Below are 20136 nucleotides of genomic sequence, written 5' to 3'. Positions count from 1 at the left end.
GCTGCTCAAAACCTTCTTTGGGTTTCTTGGGAAGAGCTTGGGTGCTGCACAGCAGCTCTGCCCACTGCCCTGACCGGCCGGGCCAGGCCGTGTGGTCAGGGCCGTGACGCTCGGCTGCTGCAGGGTGGCACCTGCCTGTCCAGCGCCCGAGGGATGGGGCCCATTCACCGGAGGCTGGGGAGCCTGAGGCTCGGGTCAGCCAGCAGGGATGTGCGCTGGGATGTGCGCCGGGATGCCGCAGCCCCAGCAGGCTGGAGGACACAGCGTTGTTGAGCGTTCAGCAGTGCCCTGGAGGCGGCGCGGGCTGGGAGAGGAGAGCCCTCCGCCTTGCTGCAGGAGTCTGGGAGCCCTGCATCCATAGCCGTCCTGCTCGGTGCAGAGAGGAGCTCCCGGGCTGCAGGGCTGGGCAACCGGGGAGGCGCTGGGAAGGGTCGGTAAGCAGCCGGGAGCCCCCGTGGAGCCTCGGAGGACACTCGAACCCGAGTCCACCCAGAGGCCGGGGCGTGCGGCCGCCCGTCCGCCAGGGGGCGCTCTCCCCGCGGGGCGCTGCCGCGGCCCCGCAGGGACGCGCAGACCCTTGGGGTGCCCAGCCCAAGCCCCGCCCCCGCCGCGTTGGGATCGCGGCCCCGCGCCCCGCCCATCCCGGCGGCCCCGCCCCCAGGCCCAGCGCGCAGCCGCCCCCTGGCGGCGGGGCGGGGCGGGGCGGCGCCGGGATCGCTCCGGGCCGGTCGCACCGGGAGCCCCGGTGAGAGCGCGGGGTGTGCCCGGGGACCCCGCCCGGCACCGCGGGGGAAGCTCTGCGGGGATCCGCGGAGCCCGGCAAGCAGCGCCGCGCCGATCCGATCCCCCCAGGCCGCGGCCTGCTTGGAGCCGGAGGGCGCCGGCCGGGTCCAGCTACGTTCCGGCGGGGGCACGCCTGTGGCGGGGGCTGCACCGGTGCCGGTGCGAAGGGCGCTGCCTGCGGGCAGGTGGGGCCCAGGGCTGCCGCTCCCGGCAGGCAGGCCGGACTGCGGGGCCGCTCGGGGCAGATCCTCCGCCGGGCACAGACACCGGGAGGGTCGCCATCCCGGCCGGAAAGGGGAGGTGACATCCCCGGTCCGTGAGGAGGCCTGGGGGGAACCGGCAGTGCCTGCCAATGCCGGCGGGGAACGAGCCACGGGAACCGGGAAGAACAGCCAAAAATACCCTGCTTTCCTCTGGGGCGGCTGCCATCAGGGCCCTGGGGCTGGGCGTGGGGCTGGCAGGTCGGGGGAATCACCGGAGCTGTGATTGGAAGTGCCAGGTCTGTGTTGGTTACAGGGAGGAGCTGAGGCGCTGCGGGAGCGGGTGGATCCCTCCGGGAGCTCTCTGCTGCCAGGGCACCCGGGAGCCGCTCCGGCTGCGGCTCGGGTGTCCCCGGGGACGGCCGGGCTGGGACACGCCAGCAGAGGCAGGACATCATCCTCTTTCACCGCTCCTTTGCCATTTCCATGTTTCTTGGTGCCCGTGCATTCAGCCGCAGAGTTTGGGGAAGAAGTCTTGGCCTGTGTGGTCCTGCAGGAGGAGGCTCTCCTCGGGACACCCCTCCTTTGGGGAGCAGGTCCGAGGTGACCTGGCACCTTTCGGCTGCTCTGCCGCAGCTGTTTTGCTTTGGGTCCCGTGAGTCTGAGAGGAAGCAATGATACTTATTTTTTCCTGCTGCAGCGCCACAGATCCCGCACCCTTGTGGATCAGATGTCTTGAAGCATTTCTGAGCTGAGCTGGTTTTTCAGGTGAGTGGGGTCATGGTGTGAGATGGTGCCTGGCCCCAGTTTGGGCTCAGCAGGGCTTGGTTTTGCCATGTATCTGCTTGCTGGGCTCAGGCAGAGCAGAGCTGCGTGTGCTTCCTACCAGGATGTGGGTTTTCTCTTGTAAAGCTGAGTGAGCAAGCAGCAGCCTCAGTGAACGACACTTTGTGGACAAAGTGTGTTTATAACACACAGAGGTAAAGGTGGATTGTTTACTTCAACACTCACTTCCAAACCTACCTTCTGTGAAAGTCCTGGGGGAGCATCACAACCATTCCCTGTGTGACCAGAGCTGTGTTTCAAGGGAGTATAAAACACAAACAACTCTTCTGAAATGGTTTGGGTTGCAACTCCCCAGAGTGGTTGGACTTGGTGGGTGAAAACAAGCAGGAGGCATTCACCAGGCTGCTGTGTCCCACAGTCAGCGCAAGAGAAAAGATGCCAAACAAAACAGGAAGCCTTTGTTGAAGTTATAAAACCCATTTTAGTTTAAAAAAAGACATCTAAAAGGAATACCAGTAATTCATTGTACCTGAGTGTGTTGGGAATGCTTTTTTAGCTGGGTCTTCAGCTTCCTCTGAACCTTTCTAGGTCCTTGGATCTGGATCTGGACTGGTGTGGTCCTCATTTGGATCACTGCAGGAAGGTTTGGGCTTCTAGATGTATTGATAAAGGGGCTGCCCTGGTTAGAATGAGCCTGATACCTATGAATGATAAATTATTTTATTATGCTTCCCTGATCCATAGCCCAGTGCTCTGTATCTCTTATCTGCTGCATGATGCACGCTCCCAGGGTGGTTTTTGGTCTCTCCTGGATGCAAAACTGGATTTGAAGAATTTTTAGGAGATGGAGATGCTGCCTCTCTGTCCTCCCTTCAAAACTATGTCATTCCCAAGTGGCACAGAAGCAATATAATTTGTACCTGGTGACCAATTGGAACAGGCTGATGCAATGTGGCACTAATATACAGGAGGCTGCTGGGGGTGTTTCCATTCTATTAAGCTTCACACATAAGAAGAATTGGAAGCGAGTGCATTTTGCTGCAAATAAATCACTTTAGAAAGCAGCTCTTTGCCCAAGTGGTAGCTTGACTGCCCTTCTTTTTCTGCCCTGCTCTTGCACGGTGCCTCAGGAGCCGTGGCGCACCAGGCGTCCATCATGACCGACTGGGTGCTGCTGGGGCTGATCGCGGCGCTGGTCGTGCTGCTGCTGCTGACCGTCTTCGGATTTGTCGTCTACTCGGGGCTCTTCACCGAGGTGGTTGTGAGTGCTGGCTCCCCCCCTGTCGGCAACATGACACTGGCCTACAAGTTCAGGGTGGGCCCCTATGGAGAGTCCGGGCAGCTCTTCACGGATGGCTGCAGCATCTCCTCGAAGCTCTGCTCCATCGGCGTTTACTACGACAACCCTCACACGGTAAGGTGTGCCCGGCAAGGCCAGCACACTCCTGTGGTTCCCAGCTCCGTATGCTCCCTAGTTGTGTTTCAGGCACAGGCAGCTCATCCTCTGTAGGTGAGCACTGGGGTTCACAAGGTCTCCCAGATCTACAGAGGACCCTGTGTGGGGAAAAGCACCTGAAAGTGGATGGGGTTTTTGCATAATCCTGGCTGAAAGGCATTGGGCGAGTAAAGCTAGGTATCTTCTGATAACCTCTGCTGAACAGGGTATCAGCAGGATAACAGACCTGGTTATGGAGCAGAAGCCAGTGTTCATGACCCCAGGGTGAGGCATTCCTTTGCACATTCCCTGGAAGTGCAGCCAAGGCTCCTTCTGAACTTGCAGCTCTGTGGTTGAAAGCAGATGGTCTCTTCTCGAAAGTTCAGTCTCTTCTCATCCATACTCCTTCTCTCATTTCTAGTGCTCTCATGTGTTTCTGAGCTTCCCTGTAGTTCTTCCATCCCCTGAGAGTTCTCACTGACACCTCAGGTGCTGCGTGCTGAGGGCTCCTGTCTGATGAAACAGTTGCTCCATGATGCTCCTTGGGCTGAGACGTGAGCAGCAAGCACGCTGCCCGATGGCTGCCAGCCAGAGCCCAGTACTCCATGGAAACAGTTAAAGGCAAGGAACAAACAAAAGTGCATCAGAACTTGCTGGGGGGTGGAACCTGGCTGCTGATGCTGAGTGACTCTGGGGTTTGCAAATAATGGCATGTGGGCATTTGTCTGGGGCAGACAGCCTGGCTCCCCAGTAATTCTGCAGTAGCTAGTGTGACCGTGCAGGAATCCGTGGGGAGGAGGGACAAAAGAGTGGCCAGCAGCTGTGCATGTGTGCTTGGGCTTTTGTCATGGGGGCTGGTGCAGGGCACAGTGCTTGGGCTGGCAGCTCTCACCCAGTGCTTCTGCTCTGGGGGTGTCTGGTCCTGTTTTAGAAACCTTGTTTTGTTGCTTGCAAGATGGTTCTCCCAAGGATTGGACCTGCTTTGAGGGAAGAACTTGTCCATGAAAACATCGTGCTAAGTGAGCTGTGGCTGGAAGATATTGGAGGTGAAAACCACTGAGCTTGCCTGTGCACAGAGGAGCCTGGTGTGTTCAGCCACCTTGTGTCCTGTGATGCCCTGATGAAATAAATGCTCCTTTTTAACCCCTCAGAAGTTCCAAGCTAGCTCAGGCCTTAAAAAGCTTTGGAGGAATATTTCATAGACAGGAAAAAAGGACCCAAAAGAGGCTCTGACCCTCGGCTGTAGTTCAAAATGTTCATTCCAGGTGGTATCCAGAGGGAAAGAGGGCGTGCAAAGAGGGAGAGGGTCTTTTCTCAGCTCTTGCCAGGGAGGGGCAGTTTGGGACACAGCCAACAGGGTCAGAAAGGGAAGGAAGGGTCAAACTACATGGTACAAGCTCTAGGGGTCCCTGACGGGGGGAGAAACCATTCCCACAGGGGAATGTAACACCCTGACTTGTCTCTAGCTTCCTGGATCACGGGCGGCAGAGAAAACACTCTGGTGACCCTTCTTGGCCTGGGAAGGATGATAGCAAGGATGACTTCTCTCCTTACAATGAGCTGGGCAGAGGCAGGGTTTGACTAGGCCTGCTCGCACACTTTTGTCTGGGGGAAGTGTCATGTTTGGAGCAGGAGCCATGGTGCCCATGTGGTCAGAGTGACCATTTCATTGCCACTGATTTGTATCCTAGCATTGAGGGCCTCACCTGGAGCTGAGAATCCTGATGCTGCTGCTTATTCTACTGTGGTCTCCAGCCACAAAGCAGGCAGTCAATGCTGTGGGAAGGACTCACTGTCCATTCTCCGTGCTCTCCTACTCCAGGGATGTGATGTTCACATGCCTGTGGTTGCCCTGCAGCCTTTCAGCTGACATTGTATCAAGGGTGTTGTGCTTTGGCTCTTTGTTTGCCAAAGCCTGGGCTAGTAAAAGCCTGTACTGCTGAGGCCCACAGATACAGATAAGGATATTTGTGGTAACTCCTGCCCTGGCTGACACAGGGAATGCTTTCCCTGGTAGCAACAGATGAGGGTAGGAATGAGTAACTCTGACCTGACCCTGAACATTTTGGCTGTCAATGCAGGGTCAAACTGCCTCCCCTTCCAGGGGAGGCTTTTTTTTTTGTCTTTTTTTCTTCTCTTCTTGCACTTGCTGCACCTCTGCCTTCACCCTGTGACTGGAGAAGGCAGTGGGGCTGCAGGCCTTGTGTTTGGTGGCCATCCAGGGTTTTGGAAGCTGACTGTTCCTCTGTGTGGCAAGAGTCTAACCTGCTCTCCAAGGCTTGGTAGGCAGCCCCATGGACCTTGCCCTTCTCTGGAATGGTTGTTTTTGCTCATGACATTGAGCAGGTGATATTGGCCTGAGCCTCCTGTCCCTGTGGCCACTGTGGAGGCTGGGGCACGAGGGGGCTGTGCAGGATATAGCTGCAGGGCCTGCAGCTCTGCACAGTGACAGGAGTCTCTGTCACAGCCATCCATGAGCGCAGTGTCAGACCTGGTCTGCTGGAGCAGCTGGGATGCTGGTGGGACTTTCCACAGGCTGATCTGTGGCTCCTGAAGTGGTCCCCACAGAGATCCAGAGATCTCCACAGAGATCTCACCAACAGGCAGGTCAGGCCAGGCAGGGTGCTGGGAGTGAGGATATGTTTGAGCAGATGGTTCTCTTGCCTCTGGGCAGGTGAAGAAAGGGCCAGCTGTGGCTTGGTCTCTTGGCAGGAGACTGCAGTGCTCATACCTGATGTGCTGGCTCAGGTGCAGAGCACCCCAGTGTCCCGTGGGGCTCCCTGTGTGCTTGTATCCACTGAGCCATGCTGGCATGGGAGATGGTGTGTGCTGCTGGCTGCTCATTCCTGGAGGTTCCGCAGGGTGGGATTGGTCACCCAGGCTGCCATTCCCCTGAGAGGAAGAGATGATTTCCTCCTTTTCCTCCTCATTCTCAGTGCTCTCCTGACCTCAGTGAAGCACCCTCTGGCAGAGCTGGCCCGCCCAGAGTTGGACACTTGCCACGGATGTTGACTTGTCTCCAAAAATAGACCTTTTGTCATTAGGCAGCAGAATGTGCTGGCCGTGTCCTGCAGTGTCACAGGCGGAGTGCCGGAGAGCTCTGCCCAGACAGGCACCCTCAGCCATGGCTCCTGGGGATTTGGTGCCCCTGACTCTGGGGCAGGAGGGGCTGGTGGCCAGAGGTGCCGTGTGGCAGTTACTGTGCTGGTGGACTCATGGTCAGAGGAAGCTCTGGCTAGGAGAAGGGATAGGAATGTGAGCTGGAGAGCAGCAGCCATATGGCGCTCTTGGCTGGGAGTGGGGCTGGGGGGAGCCCCATGGCCTGGAGCATGTGGGCTGCCTTGGGGTCATGCCAGGCCTCAGGGCAGCCACTGCCACCAGCATCCCTGGGGCTGCCTGCTGACTCCTGGCTCTCCAACATTCACACAAGAATGCTCCCTGAGTGCGGCCAAAACCCTGCCAGCAATGTTTTATGTGTTTTAATGGACAAGATTAATATTAATTTCACCTTTTTTTTTCTTTTCTTTTTCCTTTTTATTTAAAATTTAGCAGCCTGGAGAACTTCTCCCTCCTTTTCTCACCTCTGGTAGGAGCAAAAATAACTCCACAGCAAGGACTGGATGTGGTGGGTGGGTTTATACTCAGCTCCAGCCAAGCTCCTGCTCATATATAGCTGTCGGCACGTGCCAGGGCCTTTTGCCTGCAGTCCATGTGCTCAGCCACGAGCCCGTGCCCAAGTGTTGGATGGATAAGGCCAAAATGCTCTGTGAATGCAAAAATGGGTTTTGTTCCAATTGGCAAAGCTGATGGATAGGTTAAGTAATAATTTCCAGAACTTCTCTGTCAGGATCCTTGGGGGACCAGAGGCTTTGATCAGCACCTGCCTACTGGAAAAGACAAATCTGCTAGGGAAGGCTGGTTTAAAGTGGAGTCTTTCCTTTCCCCCTTTCCCCCTTTCCCCCTTTCCCCCTTTCCCCCTTTCCCCCTTTCCCCCTTTCCCCCTTTCCCCCTTTCCCCCTTTCCCCCTTTCCCCCTTTCCCCCTTTCCCCCTTTCCCCCTTTCCCCCTTTCCCCCTTTCCCCCTTTCCCCCTTTCCCCCTTTCTTCCTTTCCTCCTTTCTTCCTTTTCTTCTTTCCTTTCCATGGGGAGAAGGCAAGTCTCCCTTGCTGTGACCCTTGGAAAGATGTCTGGGGCTACATGCTGTGAAAAGCAAAGGTAAAAGGAGAAGGGAGGAAGCAAACACGCCTGGCCCAGCATTGCTGCCCACTCCAGCAGCTCCTTCTGACAGTCGCTCCAGGGCTAGGATTGAGCTGTCTTTGCTCAGGACATAAATGGAGATTGAATGTTTAAAGGAATTTAATCTAGATTTCCCTATCTCCTTGTTTCATCTGGCTCTTTTCCCAGGGATGCCATTTTTGGCTGCCTCTTGCTGTCTTTGGGGTGGATCTGCTTCTCCTTTCCTGCCCGGAGGGGTGATGGATGCTGGGTGCAGCCCTGTCTGCAGCTCCCTCTTGCAGCGCAGGAGGGCAAGAGCGAGCCGTGAGACGTGTCCCCAGCCTGATGGATGCTGCTCCACAGGCTGCTTTCTTCCTTCCATTTACATCTGCTTGTGTTCCCCCTCCGGAGCGGTCCTGCCGTGCGACATCAAAAGGTGTTTAAGGGAAAGGCAGGGCAAGGAGTGCGGAGAGTGGTTACACTGCAGGAGGAGGCTTTGGTGAGCTTTAGTGCAGCAAAGTTAGGGATGAGATCAGGGAGCACAGATCCCCTTGTGGCATTGCATGGGGATGGGAAACGCTGGCCTTGGTGGCCTTGGTGCATCCTCGGTCTGCTCTGTCCCTGTGAGAGTTTTGTGACACCTTTGTGCCCTTGGGTTATGTCAGGGAGAGTGACTGGGTTGTCCAGCCCCCTGCCACATTCCTTCCCAGGGCTGTGGGTAAATTTGAACTCAAGCGATGGGATTCTGTTGAAAACGAATGAAATGAAACTAAACTAAAGAAATGAATGTTGTGGCTTGGGTCAGCTTTGGTGTGGAGATGTCTGGAGTCCTGTGGGCCATCACTATGCTGGTAGCAGGGTTTTGAGCAGCCCCCTTGCTGGGCTAAGAGCCCTGCACCTCCTCTCTTAGTGGGAGGCATCCTCAAATCTGTCAAGAGAGCATGTTTAAGGTTTTTTTGTTGTTGGGATTCAGGATGGAAGTGAATATGTTTCTCTTCATGTTACTACAAACAGCTGGGTGACTGCGTGCAGGTCTTAACCTGCCTCAGTTTCCCCACCCCAAAACTGCCATACTGAGTGTGCCTACTTTGGAAGGACCTAGCAACCTCTGGATTTCTCTCCAGCTTAGTGCTGGTGGCCCATGGGTTTTAGTGGCATGTGCACATGGCTGCCAGGGGACATTCTCAGGAGTGGGATGGAGGCAAACTGGGCAAGCTGTGATCACACCTCTAAGCCCCCTCCCTGAGCTGCAGGGGTGTCCTGCAGAAGGGGATGGCAGTGACCAGTTGTTGACAGAAAGGTGTCTGATGCAGGATCAGGAGAGACACTTCCTGCAGTGACTGTCACCTGTGACAGGTTTGAGTGAGCAGCTTGGTGGAGTTTAGCTCTTCTCTGCTGCAAGTCCCTCTGCCCTCCAAGGAGAGGAGCAGCACCTTCCCCCTGGGCTGTGCATTTAGGCTGGGAGGAGTATAGATGATTTAGGCCTGGATCAGCCTGGGTTAGGACTGGGCACCTGCTTTGGTGTGCCCAATCCTGCTGGGCCATTGCTTTTACTGGTTATGGTCATCCCCTGCCTCCAAGCTCTGCAAGTTGAGGTTTTGGCCAGTTTCAAGCCTCTCTCTTCTTCTGACACTCTGTCTGTCCCCTTCAATCAGGTGTCTCCAGAGAAGTGCCGCTTTGCCATAGGCCGCATCCTGAGCGAGGGAGACGCGAAGCCGTCAGAGGAGCAGATCAAACGGTTCCAGAAGTATGGCTTTAAGATCTTCAGCTTCCCTGCTCCCAGCCACGTGGTCATGGCCACCTTCCCATTCACTACACCATTGTCCATCCATCTGGCAGTCAACCGTGTCCACCCAGCCCTTGACACTTACATCAAGGTAAGCGAGGGTGGCGTGAGGAGCGTTGCATGTGTTCAGTGGGCTGTCAGAGGCTTCTCTTCCTGACAGCTGATGGGGCTGCTCTGACGTGTCGTGTCTTGATGCTTTCCCTTGGGCACTGCCATCAAGATCTCTTCCTTTTGCAATCTGGCAGGTAGTTCCCCAGCAGGGATGTCCTTCCATTCGCTCAGTAGGCACAGGGGTGTCTTTTCTGCTGTTTTGTGTTTATGAGAAACAAGTTCTCATCTAATAACTTGCTGCTTTTCTCCTTAACACAGAGATAAAAGCTGGTTTTCCCCTTGAGTCTCTTGCTTGTTGTTAGGATCTGGCAGGTATGTGCCCTTCGGTGTAATGCTTCATGCCATTGAACTTCTGTTTTGAGTGCCAGCCTCACCGGTGGGGCAGCTGTCTTCTTCAGTGACAGGAGGAGAAGTTAGAAACTTTCTGGCCTGTGGGCTTATGAAAACTTTCTTTCAAGCAATATGCTGAAATTTGTGGGTCTTGCTCCTGGCTGGGCAGCTGGCTGCTGTGGGTTGTATTTGCCCATGTCCCAAGTGGCCATCCCTGCTGCTTGTGGTATATTTGAAGCCAGCTCTGCTGCCTTGCTCTAGCTGCCAGAGCAGCTGTGGCAAGGGTGTTCCCAAGCAGCACATCTGACACAGACACCTCCAGATGCAGGCTTTCCAGAGAGCAAGGAAGGTCCTGGCCAGCTGGATGATGGAGGAAAGGGACTGTCCTTCCCAGTGGGGGAGGATGCTGTGGAGGGGCCGGTGCTCAGCCCCTGGCTTATCTGACTGTCGAGTTCTGACGCTTTCGTTTGTTCGTGTTGAAAGACACTATTTATAAACTTGCTTTTCCTGGTGAAACTCCCAGCCTTGTGGGGGAACCGTGTGAATCCCTCCAGCCTGCGCTGTGCTGCAGGAAGGCTGCCTGGGTGCCAATCCTGGAACTTCAGCTGGGGGCTCTTTGCCGACCCTCTTGTCCGTTCGGGCTGCAGGGAGCTGCGCACGGCTGCTGGTGGAAGACGCATTACTGCTGGCAGAAGGTGACACCAGCACTGCTCCTTCCCCCCATTCTGGAGAGCAGAGCCAGTCCCCTGCTCTCATCCTCTCCGTGTCTCCTCCTGGAGCTGTGCCGGATTTGTTGTGGGGGCATCAGGCAGTGCTGCCAGCCCTGTGGCGGACGCGCAGACGTGCACGGAGGGGCTGGCGCGGGCGGGAGCGGCAGGTTGGCCATGGGAGTGCTCGGAGACACCGGGCTGACGCCGCCTGAGCTGGGGAAAGGTCCTGGCAGTGCATCTGTCGCATGAGAGATGGAGTTGTTAGAGCTAAAAAGGGAACCACGGGTTGTTCTGGGAGCACCTGGTAGTGTTCAGTGGGAGCGGCCGATTTCGATTTACAATAACTGAAATCTCAGGGAAACAGAGCACCCACAGCCACGTGCAGAGGGAGGGGACGCGTTTTGATCTCTGCCCCAGTCCCAGAAGGACGTGGGTCAGGGTGCCTGTGTCTGTCCAAATGTCCTGCAGCAGAGCGGGCCCCCCTGCCTGTCTGGCACTGACCGTGGGGACAGAGGCAGGAAGAGCGTGGATTTGCTGTGCCAGCTGGGGCAGAGGGGAGTGCATGCTGCTGCTCCCTGCACATTGCACCGTGGGGATGCCCTACCTTTCTCCAGTGTGGCATGGGCGACTCAGGAGGCCGCTTGCAGCCGTGCCAGCAGCATCCCTGCTGCTTCTGTGTCATTGCTGCTTCTCCCTCGGCCTGGACTGTCTGCACCCCTGGGGCTGTGTTGGCACTTCCTGGGATGAAGGGATGGGGAGGGAAGGGAGGAACTTTCATGGAAACAGGTGACCTGTGCCCGCTCGGTGGTGGGAATGGGGGTTGCCATGGAGACAGCTTCTCCAAATAGCATCCTTCATCCCACCCCCAGAGCCCAACTCCCTTAAGCAACCCGAGAGAGCAGCGAGACAGATTTGCTTTATTTATTTATTTCCCGTGTGCCTGCTTTGGGAAGGGTGTTGTTAAAGAGAGCTGGGGGTCAGGGTGCCAAGAGCCCCCACAGCTCTCCCATCTCAGGAGGTCAGAAGGCAAACGCCATGAGGCATGAAAGGGGACTCAGTGGCAGAGATGAAACGCTGGCTCCCATGGAGGGAGGGAGTAGCTGAAGTGCAGGAAGGATGACATGACTGCCTAGTCCTAGAAAGAAGATGTGGGAGAGCTGGGAATGGAGAGGGAGGTGCAGGAGGCAGGAAGAGGGTTGCAAGGTGGGGAGGGAGGGTGGAGAAAGCTTTGGAGATGCTGAAAAATGGGGAAGAGGAATGGGAGAAGAAGGGGACTGGAGGGGGGCATGTAGGGCAAAGGAGCTGAGGGTTTGGGGTCCAGCTGAGGGAACAGGACAGCGAGAGGTGTGGGGGGAAGTCTGGGGCAGAGCTGAAAGAAGCCTTCCCACAGCATCCTTCCCCTGAGGTTATCTTGGGGACATCTAGTGCCAAAAGTTGGTGGATGTGGATGGGACAGGTGGCTCCCTCTGGGCTTACTGGTTCTGTGCAGAAGTTAGCAGGAATGCTTGTGGCTCATGTTTCCTGAGCAGTGAGGGTGCAGGTGCTGGCTTTCAGCAGTCTGGACTTTGTGTTTCCCAGTCTGCCACAGGTTTGGAGAGACAGGAAACGTTAAAAACAAATTTATAGTAAGAATAAAAAAAGAGCAGTAGGGTGATAGTCTCCTTTCATTAAGGGTGGAATGGAGATGAGCTGGCGTGGAGCAGGAGGTCTCATGTCCAGGCTGTCCTTGCAGCATACATCTTTGCCCCCCTGGCTCTTGTAAGCTCAGGAGCTGGCATTTCTGTGACACTTTTGGTGCAGGCCTGGCTTTTGGGAGCTGTGGGGAAATGGCTGCAGCCATCCTTGGCAGGTAAGAGGACATCCTTCCCCTGGGTTGGTAGGCTGGCAGTGACTTACTGGCTAGAATCGCCTTCTGAGGAACCCAGAGGAGGCTGCTGGCTCATTACTCTGAACATGGGTTATTTAAGGCATAGGCTGGGGTTATTTAGTGTCCCTTAAAAGCATTTCCTCCATAGTAACCTCTGATGTTGCTTCTCCCTGCCTCCAGGCAGGTATGCTCTGCTTTCCTGGGATGTGCACTCCTAGCCCACAACACAGCTGCCTGTCAGACCTGGCATTTCGAACTCTGAGGAGCAAAAGAGAGAGCTCTATTCTGGTGGCACCTCTTCTGACAGCTCTGGGAGCAGGTTATTCCCCTGTAACCTCCTGCCATTTCAAGGAGTGTATCTTCTGGTTTAGGTATAATGAGCTCTCTGTGGTGGGCTGTGTGTCCCTGCATCTCTCTGCACCCGTTCTGGCATCTAGTGGGCCCTGCCAGGTGGGTGAGCTTGGACCTTCTGGCTGTTGGTCTCCTCTGGCAGCTGGAGAATTAGCCAGTTGCATCCAAGGCAGAGTTGGCAGGTGTCTCCCACTGCAGCCCTAGAAGGGCCTGTTTCAACCTGGCCTCTTTTTGTGGTTTTTTTTGGGGGGGCAGTTTTGTGCTCTCTTCAGCCAAGGAGAATGTGCAAGTGGATGCCAGTATCATCCTGACTGCCTTTCACCCTCCAGAGCACCAGCTGACTGACCTCAAACTCTGACTCTGCCTAACTTGGAAATAGGGGGTTTTATCTCTTTAGATGGTCTTGTAAAGGCATCCTCCAACTTCAGCTAAACTCCCAGCTGTTTTCCTTCCCCTGGGCTCTGTAATCACAAGTTTGCCACTTCCATGGGCTTGTGAATCATTCCTTTACAGTGCAGATCTCGAGCAAGGATGGCTGGTGTGGACTCTGTGATGCTGGGGAAGATTTGAGATCAGGTTGACTCCTGCCTGACAGAGGCTGTTGTGTTCCTCCACATCTCAGCTTCCCATAAAAGGAGCTCCACAAGGTGCTAGGAAGACATGGCTTGTTCCTGTTTACAGCCAGGGAAACGTGTTATTCCTTGGACCATTAGCCTGGAGCAAGCTTCGCTCCCCTTGTCGGCTATGGCAGTTCAGGATGCAGTCACCTCTTGCCTCTCTCTTTGCTAAGCTAAATACACAAAGCTTTTAAAGTTCCCATATTTTCCAATGCTTTCCATATTTTCTGACCTTAATTTCTGGTTTATTTTTTTGGACCTATTTTCAACTGTGAAAGTTCTGTGACTTGTCAGATACTCAAACAGATGCTTTATTTCAGCAATGGTTGTATTGCTGTAGCACATGAATCTCCAGTGGAGATATTGTCTCCTGCCACAGAACCCCCCAGTCCTGGGTTTGATCTGAGCCAGCTAATAGCGACTTCAAACACGTGCCTCTGCTATTTGATGGAGTTGTAGTTTCTGGATTAAAGATGGGAAACAATGCCAAGTCCTGTGTCTTCTCTGAGCTTGACTGAATGGCACGAGTGCTGGTTTGTTTATCAGTCAAGCCTGCTCTCCGCACAAATATAAATCATGTTTGCCAACAGGATCTGACAGCTGTAAGTGAGTGTTGGTTGGCATTAATTATGCCGATCCCCTTTGCTTCCTGGTGATCTGGCCAGATGCAGCCATCCGTATCTTTTGTCTTGGCTGTCTTTGCCTGGGCAGTCTGTGCTTGTTCAAGTCAGTTATTTACCCATTGAATGTTGGCAGGTACAGCCTGCTGTCTCACCTGGGACTTCTTAGCATCTCTAGCTGACCAGACATCACCCTTTGACATGTGGACAGCTTGTCAGCAGGGACGTCAGTGTGTTAACATTTGTGTTATTTGGGCCTGCAAGCATGTGTTCTATCTTGTCATAAACAAATAGACATGTTATAAACAGAAGAAGAAACATTCCACCTGCATCCTCTGCCCATGTTGTCTGACTTTGTCCTAAATTCAGTGTGAAAATACTCAGCGAACACTCCTTCCTTCTCACTGGTGCTGCTGAGGTTTCCCCTGGCTGACCTGTCCAGGATCTGTGCCATCCTTCAGACTCTTCTCCCCTACCCAGTGCCCCAAACAGCTCCATGACATGGATGCCTCTCTGGCTGGGGGGAGCTGGGAGCTGAAGTGGTCCTTTGTGGCAGCTGAGCCTCAGCACCCTTGTGAGGCTGGACCTCATCTTTTCCCTCTGGATCTCCTGACCATGCTGCTGAGCCTGCTGCCTTTGCTCAGATCTGTTGAAAATCCTTTTCTCCCAGCTGTTTTCAATGAAGGTCTGTGGAGCTGTGTTCCCATCCCAGATGGTTTGTGTTTTAAAGGCCATCCTTTTGCTTGGCTGTTGGGAGGCTGGGGGTTGGGAGCTGATGAAACATTTGCAAAAAGGACTCAATTATTGGGATGTTTTTCCACTTAAATTCTTTCTCCTGGATGATTTAGTTTATTTATTTCAGGCTCTGTGCATGAAGCATTTTTAAATGCCAGCTTGTCCTGTGTGAGCAGCTCAGGCATCAGTCTGCACGTGCGTGAGAGCTGATCACAGTGGCAGCCTCAGCCAATCAGCTGCTGCCTGAATTTTCCTCCAGAGGTCCAGGAATTACTAACAGATGCTTAGTCCTGTGTTCCTTGGCCACAGCTTCATTTGTCCTCATGAACTCCTTTGCTCGTCTGCAAGCCCTGGGGACCAGAGGCTGAAGACTACTGCCCAACGTGGAGCCTTGCTGAGGTAGGGCCACTCAAAGCCATATATCCATCTCTCTAGAGAGAAGGAGGAGCAGGATACCTTTATCCAGAACTTATCACCACTAACCTGGGACCTTCTGCCCTCAGTGTTTCATCATGTGGGTCTGACCAGACTCATCCAGTTGATGTTCTTCCTTTTTGCATCAGTGGGTTACCCTCCAGAATATGCCAGGGGCTTTCTGGGAAATGGAGCCCTCAATCCTTCTCCTGCCTTTTTCCCATGCCCCAGTGTGACTGTGGGAATTAATTTGCTTAAAGAGGGTGCTGGGGTTAGGGTTGGTGGCTCAGCTGCCTGGCTGTGTGGGATGACCTTCAGTTTAAGCCCATGTGTTCTTAGTATAGGTCTGTAGGGTTCCCAGGAAGACTGGAGATTACCTGACACTGCTGGGAAGTGATCCTCACACATCAAATAATAACAGGGGAAAAAATCCTAGAGAGTCATAGAGGATTTGATGCCTCCATCTTGTGTTGATGACAAGGACAAGACCAGAGCTGACAGTGTGACAGGCTGCTTGGCCGTGGGCTGTCAGACTTTTGGAGTAAGGATACCGGCTCCAGGGAAAGTGTTTTGGGAGCCCTTGCATGGTCCCTAGCTGGGCTGTAGGTCATGTCACATGTGGCTTGTGCACTATTCATGGACCATTCCTGGTTGTCCACCAACCTGGTTGGCGTTGAGGACAAGCACCAGAGTGGCTTGGTCAGCAGTGCTGGGGAACACCCTTGGCTGGTGCGTGCTCTCTGCCAGGAGCAGTGAAGCTCTGGATCTTGGGCTGGGGAAGAGGAGCAGGTGAGGGGTGGGCACTGTGATGCTCCAGCTTGAGCCTGTCTGAAAGGTGACATGCAACGGCAGGAAACAGAGAGGGACCCTGAGGCGTCTGTGCCTTTGCGGGCACGTTCATCCCTTGCTGACCTGCACTGACAGCTGGTTTCCAGTGGGCTCTCTGCAGCCAGGCTGCCCGCTCGCTGCTGGTTGGCACCCCCCAGCTGGATGTCACATCACATCACTTTGCATGTTCGCAGCGAGTTTTAGTTATTAAATATTTTTAGCGACAAAACCATCCAAAGATGTTTCGGTCCTGCGAGCCTGAGTGACCTCGCCTTCAGTGAGTGGAGTGGGCAGGGGAGGGCAGGATGCCCACGAGGTCAGGCTGGGAGCTGAGTCAGGTGGGAGGGAGTGTGCTGGGCAATGTCGTTTAACGCCGTGGGGGCTTTGGAGCAGCAGGGGTCTGTTTAACCTGTGTCTGCAGGGAATGCGCTCCTCCTGTGTGCCTGATGGAACATATGGGGAGCCGGGGCTCTGCGTCACGTCTCCTGCCACTCGCAGCAGGCATCCCCACCTTCCCATCTCCCCAGAGGAATGTGGCAGCCCCAGGCCACTACTCATCTGCTGTCACCTTCTCCCTGGTCCTTGTGGGCAGGCAGTGGATTAACACTGACCGTGCTTCATGTTCAGTGCTGCCTGTGCCAGGCACGTCGGTGTGCACCAGTCAGTGCGTGCTGGTTTCCCAGCCTGTGTTAGTGCCATTCCTGCTGCTCTGCTGCCTGTGCCTGCACACACCTTTCCTTTGCAAGCTAAATGTGCAGCTTCTGTTTTGAATCTGCTTTTTGGCTTTTGCATGGGAGCAGGTGTGAAACTGCAGCTCTGACAGCATTGCTGCTTTGAGTAGGAAAGGTTTGTTGACCAGCTTTGAGGTTTGGTAGTTACAAAGACTCCTTCCCTGCTTCTGCAGCTTGTGGCATGTGTGAAATAACCCAGGTTTTCCTCAACTTTTTGTTGACTCTGTGCAGGAGTCTGTCTTAGCAGCAGGCAGGGGAGTCCTGGTTCTAGGGAAGCAGCTGGTGTGGGATGCAGGCTCCTGCCACTGTGGCCTCCCAGTTCTAATTGATCACAAAATGGGAACAGACCAGGCTGGAAGAGGCATGCAAAGACAGACAACCTTTAATAGGAAAGGGAGCATGATTATCTAGCACACAATTGCATCTTGAAAGCCTCTGGCTATGGGGCCTCCACCACATTCCTGTGGAGGCTGTTCCAGCTGGCAGATCAGCCCCAGGTCTCTGCCACAATGGGTGCTTTCCTGTGACATTCAGCATTTTGACCCTATTGCTCTCCCAGCTCCTTTTTCAGGAACATTTCCAAAGGCAGCTCCTGGAAGAAGAGTGAACTTCAAGCGCCTGCCCTCCCATGCATGCCAAACTGTGTGGGCATCCCTGATGGCCTGGCAGCCAGAAGCCTGGACCAGTGTTGGCTGTCAGTCAGTGATCCTGTTTGGGGGCATTTTCGTCCCAGGGGGGGAGTAGGAAGCCACCTCACCTTCCCGAGTTGCTGCTTTGGAAAGTTGGGAGAACAGCCTTGTAATGACTTGCCCAACCTTGCAAAATTATCACAGAAATGAATCTTCTCAGACAAAAGATTTGCTTCCCCCTCTTCTTTGCAGCAAGGATTAATGATCATGGGAGAAGCCAGGGATATTTCATACGGCTGTCCAAGGAAGAGAAGGAACTGAAATGGTTTGCCTTGGGCAAGGAGGGAGAGTGAAATACTACAGTGCTTTTCTGTCAGATCTCTTTATCGACTTGATCTGTACATATGCTCTCCCCAGATGTATTTATAGTGAATCCCAGAGGATGCAATCAGCTCAAGAGGTTTTCTTTGCCAGGTCTTTCCAGCAGCGACAGTGTCCTGAACCTTGGGGTCTTCCCTTCTTGACAGCTAGTCAATTAATTCAAGGATGAGACTGATCTGCCTCTCTGCAATTATTTTAGCTGAGTGCTAATGAGTTTTGTCTGGACAGGTTCTTCCCCATAGCCCTCTGAGCCAGACCTTGCCAGCTGTGCCAGGCTTAAGAAACAGCAAAATGAACCCGATCAAATGTGAAATAGCTTCATAGAAATACTGCTCTTTTCCAACAAATGCTGTTGGCCCAGTTTCCCTGGCTCTGAAGCTCCCACTTTGAAACCTGTGGAGCAGGCAGATAATGCACTTGAAAGTGGTGGCATTTTTACCTCCAGAAAAGGGACCATTGTCCTATGACTAACTTGCACTTTTTCAATTCCAGTTAGGTATAAAATGGTAGGAAAGGCCCTGCTTTAGGGAGGGGAGGAGAGTGAAAACATTTCTTTTCTGCAGCGAGTCAAAATATGGATGGGTGAGTCGCGAGGCTGGGTGCTGATCAGATCACAGGGATGAAAGAACAGAATCAGTTCTTGCTCCTCCTACCCAGAGCGTGTGGGCCGTGCGCAAGGCACAGCTTTGGGGCTGCACCGGTGGCTGGGGCACCAGTGAGGTGGCTGAGCCCAGCTGTTTGCTCTGAGGCAAAGGGTGACACTGGAAGTCCCTTGGGGTTTCTTCGTTTGGCAGGGAGATACACACACACACACATACACACAACTCTGTCAATTCTGCCTGCCTGCAGCAGCTTCTGCCCTCTGGATGCTGTTTGAGTTGATGCTTCTGTGTGCTGGTGGCCCTGGGCAGAGACAGCAGGCTGGAGGTGTCCAGAGTGGCCAGTCCTCATGACCGTGACATGTCTGTGGAGCTGCTCACATCTTGGGGAAGCTTTAATGGGCTCAGCTTTTCCTCTCTCTGTGCTCTTGCCTGATGGCCATCACATTGCCTGGACCTGCAGGGACTCACAGCATTTGGGGAGTAGGTGCAGGGTATGGAGAGGTGCAGTGGTTCAGTGCAGACCTACACACAGCTAGGATATCCCATCCTGCTTTTAGGACCAAACACCCACTGCCTGTTTATTGTCAGAACAATTTGGAGTGTCCTGACAGGTGCCAAATCCTGGCCCTTTGAACTCCTATGGATTTGAAGTTTGAATCAGGACTGGGTTCATCTTCATAGTATCCAGCTGCCTCAGCTGTTGCAGGGCTCCAGAGCAGCTTGCAGACTGGGCTGTGAGCTCCTTGAAAGAGGGAGGTTGAGCTGTGCTTAATTACTGGCTTGCAGGTTTTTGGAGAGTGCCTGTGAACCCTCAGTTCCAGGACTCCTTTTGTGTCTTTTCTTTTCCAGCATGTGGCAGCTTATTCCAGCCTGTGCTTCAGCCATACCAGGGAAAAGCAGAGCCTGTAATAGAAATGTTGGCGGTTTCTAAGTCCACCAGTCAGACTTGGGTTTCTAACTCCACCAATCGTGCCAGGTTAGAAGTGCCCTCAGGCAGCTGGTAGAGGTCTGCAGCATGGCAGCATGTCCAAGCTTTCTGTGCTGCTTCCCCTGCTCCATCCCAAGTGAGCAACAAGCCATGGCAGTTCTCTTCACCTTCATGGCTTTTGTGCTGGGTGGGTCACCTGGCACCTCTCTGATTAGATGGGAACAAAGAAAGGTATTTGTTCCCCTGCTGTCAGACCACAGTGGGAAGAGGGGAATCTCCCTGGGGAGCACAAACCAGTGTTTGTCCTCTGTCACTCTTGAGCTGATTTCTCTCAGGATCTAGTGCAGTGCCCTGTGTTGGTAAGAATGATCAGTTGGTAAGAGTGGATCAGCGTCTGATGGTGCCTGTAGTGCAACCCATTTCTTTGTCCCCAGCCCACCCAACATTCACCTTTTGTGGGCTCCTTAATGCTGTGGCAAGTGTGAGGAGGCAGAAGCTCACACCTGGCTTAAGCAGATGCATTTCTGCTGGATTTGTTGGAGATAAACTCTTCCTTAGGCAGGATGCCTCTGCCCTGCCGGGTCTGCTAGGCTGGATCTGTAGTCCAACAAAGAATGTGCTTCCAGCATGGAGAGAGGAACAAACCTTTCTAAGAGCGGAGATGATGGGAAGTAACCTCTCCTGGGTACCAGAGAGAAACTAGTACTGATTTGGAGCAGAGGCTCAATACAGCTTTTGGGATAGAATTAGCCTCCTCTGGCACTGGGATGGCAAAAGAGAGATGCTGGGCCCTTAAATAGAGTTACTGGTGAGGCCTGGGGTGTGCTTGTCTTCTAGGCCACTGACATCTGAATTTTGCACATGTATATTTTGCATGGCTGCCTCCTCCTAAAGCTCAGCGAGGCTTTGCTGATCTGAGGCTGAGCTCCAAATTAAATGATACCAAACAGCGCGGCTTTACATTTCAAAGGCTCGCAGCAGAAGGATGCCTGGGACTTTCTGTCTCTATGGAGTAATTGGGATGATTTTTTTTTATTTTGGCGGCTTGTACAATGGCCACCGGGTGCTCGCTCTGCTC

The 20136-nt window shown here is 54.0% G+C and overlaps 1 protein-coding gene across 7 annotated transcripts in view; it reads left to right on the top strand.

Annotated features, from left to right (window-relative positions):
* The first annotated feature begins 651 nt into the window (after positions 1 to 651).
* TEX264 (testis expressed 264, ER-phagy receptor) overlaps positions 652 to 20136 on the top strand; it is a 40063-nt gene continuing 20578 nt past the window's right edge. The window contains exons 1-4 of one of the 7 annotated variants that reach the window (XM_063411602.1): positions 652 to 745; positions 1684 to 1751; positions 2900 to 3183; positions 9074 to 9295. In XM_063411602.1, the coding sequence (XP_063267672.1) occupies positions 2926 to 3183; positions 9074 to 9295 (480 nt within the window). In that variant the 5' untranslated portion in view covers positions 652 to 745; positions 1684 to 1751; positions 2900 to 2925. Of the gene's footprint in view, positions 746 to 768; positions 969 to 1059; positions 1084 to 1151; positions 1283 to 1351; positions 1430 to 1456; positions 1587 to 1683; positions 1752 to 2899; positions 3184 to 9073; positions 9296 to 20136 lie in introns of those variants that run through there. The other 6 variants (XM_063411603.1, XM_063411607.1, XM_063411608.1 and 3 more) reach the window with 6 other exon arrangements.

Source organism: Prinia subflava, chromosome 14 (genome assembly GCF_021018805.1).
Source record: "Prinia subflava isolate CZ2003 ecotype Zambia chromosome 14, Cam_Psub_1.2, whole genome shotgun sequence".
Classification (NCBI taxonomy): Eukaryota; Metazoa; Chordata; class Aves; order Passeriformes; family Cisticolidae; genus Prinia; species Prinia subflava.
This window is presented reverse-complemented; position numbering and strand designations above follow the sequence as displayed.